The 8,991-nt window shown below is 41.2% G+C and overlaps 1 protein-coding gene across 3 annotated transcripts in view; it reads left to right on the forward strand.

The window, feature by feature from the left end:
* NUP153 (nucleoporin 153) overlaps positions 1 to 8,521 on the forward strand; it is a 442,622-nt gene extending 434,101 nt beyond the window's left edge. For all 3 annotated transcript variants that reach the window (XM_086965112.1, XM_086965111.1, XM_086965113.1), the window contains exon 22: positions 7,439 to 8,521. In XM_086965112.1, coding sequence (XP_086821238.1) covers positions 7,439 to 7,499 — 61 coding nt within the window. In that variant the 3' untranslated portion in view covers positions 7,500 to 8,521. The remainder of the gene's footprint in view (positions 1 to 7,438) is intronic.
* Positions 8,522 to 8,991: the final 470 nt, after the last annotated feature.

Raw genomic sequence — 8,991 nt, forward strand, 5'->3', positions numbered from 1 at the left:
GTGTATAATTTGCTAGAAAAAAGCCTTGCATCCAGAGGAACGGTATTTCTATGTGGTGCAGGTAAACTAGGTTTGGAGAAAATAACGTACAAAATAAGTTGCCAATCATCTACAAGACAAGTGTATGCAGGCTGGAATACCATTGAAGTGGTGACAAGTGTTCTGTAATCTTATAAAGTGTGCTAAGCAACAAAACTCCAGATTTTATTTACCAATCTTGATTTAGACAGTTCATCTGTGTACCGCTTCAGAATCCCCCTCTATCCATTTTGTTTGGATGAAAACTTAAAGACCCACAAAAGCACCTTATTATATATTTTTGTATTGTTAGCAGGTTGTTTTCTCTGGTCACTGTTGTGGCCTGTTTTTGCCCTTCAATCAACTTCCTTTGCTGATTAATTTTAAAATATTGTATTGACTTAAATATCCATTGTGGTTTTGAAGCCCCCTACCGTCAATCTTTAAAATTCTTCCACATATTTCTAGTACAACTTTGTAGTTTAGTGATCCCCAACATCTCTTCCATGTACCTCATTTGAGGTATGTGGGTAAGAGGCACAATGCTTTCAAAGGAAAGCCTCAATAGCCTGATTGCCTTCCTCTTTGCATGTTTCTTCTTGTTTCTACCAGCTTTCTTAAATGTATTTCACTTATCAGCAGTTTTAAGCACAAAAGTGGTCAGAAGCCATTTTAGTACAGTGCTGATCAACGTGTTAAATAGTCTTTGAAATAAGCATTTTAAATAAAATGTAAGTGAAATTCTTAAGCACAAAATGACAACAGCAGTGTATTCCAGATGGAAGTTGCCATATTGGTGAAACACTAACTCAGAATGGTTTCTTTCTTTACAAACTGTACAAGATTCAATTTGTATGCCAAATAGAACCTTCCTGTGAAGACGGTGCAAGCCCCAGAGGATCAGGTGATAGTTTCTAGCTTCAGAGAGAAGCTGCTTCAATATGTAGCTCTACTCTGAGTGGAACTATCTATTATTGGGGGGATAAATCACAAGCACATTCTGCATTGCCACTGTCCATCCTAGAAATCCTGTTAATTTACAATAGTCCTCATGCTCCAATTCCAAGCCAGAATACTAAATGAATCCTTTTTGGATTATCCTGTACAACAAGGGACTGCTCTTTCACGTAGATTACTCAGAGCGTATTAGAACAGGGTGATTTGTTTTGTTACATTTTAATAAAAACCTCATTTATTTATTTATGGTTTATATATCTCAAACATTACCCAATATGGTATCCGAGCGCTCTGCAAAATATCTGAAAGGCACAAAACAAACACCATCAAGAGCTAACCAAGATGCCGTGGGTCCCAAAAAAGGCCACCGGTCAGTGACAGCCAGGTGGTTTCAGAATATACAAGATAATAGGAGTCCAGAATTGAACATAGTATGACATGTGGAGTAACTGTTGAAGGCTTTTGAGAAGCATGAGCCCTAGAGCAAGAAATTGTTCATTAGTAGCGCTTTGACTTCCTTTTTTAAGATATAAGTGAGGGGTATGTCTGACTTAAGGGTCCGGGATTGCCAAATCCTTGGGGCAATACCCAAGAAAACTCTATTGTCGTCTTTTTACCGACTGTGTGTGGTTTTAAAAATAAAGTCCTTAAGCTTCTGGAAGATCTACATCCATCAGATAGCACCAGTTTTTGTGCTAGGTACAACAGGGTGGTAAGATTTAGTGCTTTATGGGTCATGCCTTGGATTTGTAACTCAATCCTTGCTCAAAACGGAAGCCAATTTTTAGCGAGTAGATCAGGAGTGATGTGGTTGTATCTTTTGGATCCTGTGATGAGACTAGCAGCCGAGTTAAAGGTGGACCTTAAAGGGGCCAACGTTGATCTAGGTAGGGCCCAGAGGGTTGTGCTTCCATAGTCCAACCTGGAAGCTAGGGCTTGAACCACTGCTTTGAAATAGTCAAGGGAGAAGGGTTTGATTTTCCTTATGATGTTCATTTGGAAGTTGGCACTTTTAGTGACAGAGCTGATGTGCTCCTGCATATTCAGGTTCTGGTCAAGGCATATTCCAAGTGATCTTGTGTGATCTATAATGCTTGGAAGGCAATTTAGAGCTGTAACTTGCTTCATCCATTCTCCGTTATTAGCTGATTGATTAGGCGGACAATTACGAGGAATTCCGTTTTTTTTTTTTAATTTAATTTGAAGTGGTTGCATGTAAGCCAGTTTTGTGATTTTGTGGAGAGTAGAGTTAAGAACTCGTATATCTTCTGGGAAAGAGACTTTCAGGTACAGTTGGGTGTCCTCAGCATCACTTAACTCTTATGCTTGGACAGTATTCTGTGATCTGTTCATTGATGTCTAGGGGTGCATTGCTCCATGAAAATAATCAGCAAAATTTGGGGTGCAGTTGTATTATTTTTGATGGTCTGGCAGATGAGCTTTGAAGGGACTTGTTCTTCATAGTTAAGCCACTTGGTATTGCTTCTTGTTGAAGTTGCCTTTTTAGGTCTTGCCTAGCTATCACATAAGCGATGCTATGCAAGATATTTAGTAAGGGGCTTCTGAAAGTGCTCCCAAAGTCTGCAGGCGGATCGGGTACAGTGCATTTGCGCCGGGTGCGCACACCATTTGTCAGCCTGCTGATCCCTTTTGCGGCCGCATTGTTGATCTCTGTGAGCCGCGCGGCCACTGATAACATCAAAGTGGCAGCGAAAGTGCACACCGTTTGCCATCCTGCGTGCCTCTCTCCGCCTTAGTGCGCGCAATGTGTTCTTAGGGGTTCAGCGCTATTTTCGCCAATTGCCCTGTTCGTTACGTGGTCAATCTTAGAATTCACAATCTGATATATACTCTCAGACCAAGAAATTAACTGCTTCTTTAAATACCTGCTAACATTTCTACTAGCAATGATAGTCCTAGTATCAGCCAACAATATATTCCAACTCATTATTGGGTGAGCAGGGGTAGGAATCATGTCCTTCCTACTAATCGGCTGGTGACATTCCCGGGCAGATATTAACACTGCCGCCATACAGGCAGTAATATATAAGAAAGTTAGAGAAATTGGACTGATTTTAAGCATAACACACAAGATGATGGACGGAATGTTGCACAATGGCAAAACATTCACCTCCAGTCACAGATCTGGGTTTAATCCATCGTTATTTTGCTCACCAAGCCACCCCAGTTCAGACCTGGCCATATGCAAATCAGTCTTGACCCTGTGCCTCATGGGAACAGTCCAGACGGAACTGCCAAGTCATGTCTTTCCTGGACCGGAATCAAGCAAATCGCTATCGCGTAAAGGATGGATTTAGGCCCAGATCTCTGTACTGGGATGAATGTATGACATTGTTCTGCATTCTGTCCATCAACTGTTGTTTTTGCATTTGTCACCCCGAGTGGGATGGGTATGCTCTGACGTGAGTCCCATGCTCTCCACACCACTGGAGTCAAGCTATCCTGGCTGAAGACTGCTGATAGCCAGAAACCGGTCCTAGGATGCTTGATTCCGATCCAGGAAAGACATGGCTTGGCCGTTCGGGCTGGACTGTTCCAATGAGGCACAGGGTCAAGGCTGATTTGCATATGGCCATGTCTGAACAGGGGTGGTGTGGAGTGCAGAAAAAAAGATGGATTTAGGCCCAGATCTCTGTACTGGGGTGTGAATGTATGACATTGTTCTGCATTCTGTCCACCAACTGTTGTTTTTGCAATTGATTTTAAGCATAGCATGACTCTCCATAAACCTAAACTCATTAGAACTACAACAAATGTTTTTTTCATTTTTTTTATAAGGACTCGATTCTCCCACTCTTAGGCTTAATCTTAGCAGCAATAGGAAAATCAGCCCAGTTCGGACTCCACTATGATTCCACCCCTTATCTTTCAGGCTTCTTCTCTAAAGATGCCATTATTGAATCAATAAACACCTCCAACCTAAACTCATGTACCCTAATTCTAACTCTTATTGCAACTTCTTTCACAACAATCTACAGCTTTCGAATTTTTTTTTTCGTTGATAAACATCCCCTATCCTCTACTATACCGCCAAATAACGAAAACAACCATATAGTCTTATCACCCGACTGGCCTGAAAAGGCATAATCGCCGGTATACTAATCATTAACTGCACATTCCCAATAAAAACACAAATCCTCACCATACCAATACCCCTAAAATTAATATCACTTCTAGTCACAGCACTCTGCCTCCTCCTAGCACTCGATATCTCAGACTTTTCATCTAAACAAAAGAAAAACGCCCACACTTTTACAAATATGCTAGCCTTCTTCCCACTAGTCTTTCACTGTGTCTTCCAAAAGCAAAACTGAATTTCCGACAAAACATCTCAACACACGTCACAGACATACTATGGTACGAAAAAAACGGACCAAAGGGAACATCAGGTCAAATGCTGTCACCTATCAAAACCACAACAAATCTCCAATCCGGTATAATTAAAGTATACATAATATTCTTTTTAACCAATATTTTACTAATCTTAAACTGTAATTCTAGTGGTTGGTTTCACGCAGCGCCCGGGTGCAGTAGTACTATTTTCAAAATATAGCTTTAGGAGGAATGCTATTGGGCCGCCGCGGTGATTTAGAGACTCTTAAGAATGTACCTTGCAGGCTGCTACGTCCATAATGCAGGAATAAAAACTCATTTTTTTTGGTTTCGAACTGGCTGTCTTGGCAGTTCTGTAATGTTCGAGGTTATCTCGCGCCCGTCAAATTGGCTACTCGCGGCGATGATAATGAATCTCTTTAATTCTTTTGTGGCCACTGTAGGAGACACGGGGATCGCTTTTATCGGAGACGAGCAGCGCTGTGTGACTCTGACAACAGCCAACTTATCTCACACAGCCCTTTTACACCGATCAATGCTAAGGGGATGAACACATCCCTCCCCCACCCCCCAGCCTGGCACAGTGCCGGGTGCCTCCGTGACTCCATTGTCTGGTCCCCGCGAAGCTGCCTCTCGTCTGACCATGTGGGTTTTCGTCACGTATTCAAGCGTTTAAAGCCCGATTTGCCTTTGTTTTCGGTTTGTCTTTTATTTGCTCTCCCCGAAAAATGATTTGGTAGGTGCTGCCTGATGGAGTTAGGATATTTCAGTGGACCCAGATAAAAACGTCATCTGGACATTTGCATTTCCCGACATATGGGTCCCTGAAGCGACGCCATTGATGAGTGATGCAAAGACGGAGCCCTAAAATCCACCTGGCACCTGTCCGTGCAGCTTTTCTGAAGCCTTTGTACTTTGCCACACGCACAACCACACACACACAACCACACACAGCCACACACACAGCCACACACACAAACACACAGCCACACACACACACACAACCACACACACAACCACACACACACACAACCACACACAATCGCGCACACACAATCGCACACACACAATCGCACACACAACCCACACAACACACACACACCCACACACCCACCCACACACACACACAACCACACACACACACACACACACACACACACACAACCACACCCACACACCCACAACCACACACAACCACACATACAAACAACCACACACACCACCACACATCTAACCACACACCACCACACACACCTAACCACACAACCACACACACACTACCCCACACACTACCCCACACACACACTACCCCACACACACACTACCACACACACACTACCACACACACACACTACCACACACAACCACACACACACTACCACACACACACACACACTACCACACACACACACACACTACCACACACACACACTACCACACACACACACACTACCACACACACACACACTACCACACACACACTACCACACACACACTACCACACACATACACTACCACCCACACACAACCTCACACACAACCTCACACACAACCTCACACACAACCTCACACACAACCTCACACACAACCTCACACACAACCTCACACGCAACCGCACACACAACCGCACACACAACCGCACACATACACAACCACACTCACACACAACCACACTCACACACAACCACACTCACACACAACCACACTCACACACAACCACACTCACACACAACCACACTCACACACAACCACACTCACACAACCAACCACACTCACACAACCAACCACACTCACACAACCAACCACACCCACACAGCCAACCACACACAACCACACCATCAGTCGTGAGTGCATGCTTTCACCGGGCACAAACACCACCAGCCATCAGTGCACGCTACCACCTGCCGTCAGTGCACGCTTTCACCGGGCACACACACACACCACCAGCCGGCAGTGCACACTTCCACCAGGGGCGCACACACCACCAGCCATCAGTGCACAATTTCTACAGGCACACACACACCACAGGCCATCAGTGCACACATAAATTGTTAACGCATCCACAATTCACTATTGTAGCAATCGCATTATGGCGCACTTTACTTTTAAACATATTCATCTAAAGCGCAGCATGCCACCATTGCTACAAAAATAAATACACATTTTTTTGGCCTACAATTTCAGACTTTTGTTGCAAATGGTGTTGTAATATTTTGCAATGCCAATCGGTAACTCCTGTGAAATCACACAACATAATTGTTCAGACTACAAAGAACGACTGAGTCTTGAAGAGATTGTGGGAAACACAGCCAAAATTGGGAATTAGCTATCAGATTTCTAAATCTCTGGCTCATGTCTGTGTCCTAATGACTTAATTGTCACTGAATGCACTGCATTGTGTTTGTCACAGTACAATAATAAAAAGGAACATTACTTGTATTATGTAGGGAGACATTTTACAATTTCATCAGAACTACGTAATTTTTATAGTTGAGAGTGCTTTAAAAAGTGAAGAGGTTTATTGGCTACCACTTCTGTGGAATGACATTTGGTTGTTCCTTGATTAAACATAGGGACAGCAGTCTGTTGTGTAGGTGTCGGGCTGCACAGCACTGTAACCATAATATGGAGGTTCAGTGATAGAAGCCAGCTGAAGAGAAATAATCAACTCTAGACAGAAGACCCTAGTTACGTTGAGGAGACTGGGTAGTACAAGGATCCTTAATTACTCTCTCCGTGAGGAGTCTGTTATATTGTGGCAAGACTCGTTCTTTCTTGCTTAAGTGTAAAGAAGTCTCATGATTGCAGACATAGAGATTGTCTTAGTAAATTACTGCCCACACGCCCAATACACCACAGTAGCAGGTCAGGTCTCTGGCTTGTCATTAATATATCAGCCATTCAGTTGTGTTCATCATTTTATATGTACTGGGCATAAATGTAGATGAAGCTGACCCTGCAGACTTTCTACTGCACCCGTCATTGTTTTTGAGCATTAATGTACAAATGTCTTGCTTTGTACAAGTACAATTCTTTGTATTTTTATTGTGCTTAAAATATCAGTTTCATAAATATTCTCAAAGTTAACATTTGTCATTTTTCTTAACAGAACGAATGGAAAAAATACATCAAATCGCAGGATAAAGACTGCTGTAAGACGGAGGAAATAAATTTAGCTTTTGAAACCACAACTTAAAGTAGCTGTTGTCCTGCATTGGTCAAATACTGGATTGTACCTCATGCTGTGTTCAAACCCGAGTCAGACATGCTGAAGAACGTTAAAACATCTGCTGAGTGTTTTTTCTTTTTTTTAGTCGTTTTTTCTTTTTTTTATTGTTAGCAACAGCTGGTGATGGAAGAGTTCTTAAGCAAAATTATTTTAGATTGCAGCAATTTCTTCTTTTAACTGACTTGGCATGGTCTGGCCACACAGGTTGGGTGCCCCCCCTGCACAGCGAATGGCTTTGTATAGTACAATACCTCTCTTCATCTGCACCACTATTTTCTTGACGCATTGAAATTGTAATTATATCAGTGAGAGGGGTTCTGTATAAAGTAGAGAATGCTGATGATGATTGATATCCATGCCAGTTTTGTGCTGGTGTATGTGTGAAGTTGAGTGAGTTGGGTGTGTTGCGCACTAGACATGTTCTGATAGAGGAAGACTGATTACATGATGATTTATGCTACAGACCTGTTAGAGCTGTAGGTCTCCATTTAATAAATATGCGTTTTTCTATATTTTCATTCTATTGCTCTTTATCACCTATCTCGCCTTTTCATTATTTTATTATACTTATGTAAATATTTTGTTTCTTTGCATACTTTTGGCATAACATAAATCTGTGAACTTGAATTTTTTTGTTTCAGCAAATCTTTTTGTTTAGTATTGTCAGATTTTATTATGTAAATCTCATTATTCAAAGTTGCCTAAATCCATTTTAAAATAAAATCTTTAAAGAAAATTGGGAATTCTTTAAAGGATGAATCCATTGGCTTTTCTGATCCATTTTTGTTTGGACCAAAAACCAGTATTGTACAAAGTATTAAGTATATATTTTTATATTTACAGAAATGGACTATGGTGACTTTGGATAATAAGGAAAAGTTTAATATTAAAGCCATGTTTATTACAGTATGATTAACATGTTCAACCATGGGATAAATGCCATCAATAAAACTATAAAATAAACTTTGCTTGAGTTTTAAATAAGTTAATCTGTATTAAAGTATGTTTTTGATCACTGTGTTAAGATTTTAGGTCAAAATATTTTAGAGAAATGGTCACAGAATGGACCTTGAAGTGTAGAGCCTACCACTCCCTACCTTTTAAACAATCACTCTTAACTCATCAAATTCATATTCACGTTTGTGCATTTATTTACAGCCATGTTTTTATTCCTGTATTTCAGTGAAACAATGTCTGCATCCTAGCGGTAGACATTGTTTGAATTTTTAGTCTGCAAAGAATATGCCTAACCTTAACCCGGATGAAAATGTGCCAAATCTTCAACCAAATATTTTAATGGAAACTGAAATCTGTGTTCGTAGGAGAAACTAATACGAGTTTAAAAAGATATGTTTTAAGGGATGAGCAAAGTATGCAATTTTCCAGTGCCGACACAGATGTTGTAATAAAATATTGTCTAAATGTAATTTCAC

Source organism: Lissotriton vulgaris, chromosome 4_1 (genome assembly GCF_964263255.1).
Source record: "Lissotriton vulgaris chromosome 4_1, aLisVul1.2, whole genome shotgun sequence".
NCBI lineage: Eukaryota > Metazoa > Chordata > Amphibia > Caudata > Salamandridae > Lissotriton > Lissotriton vulgaris.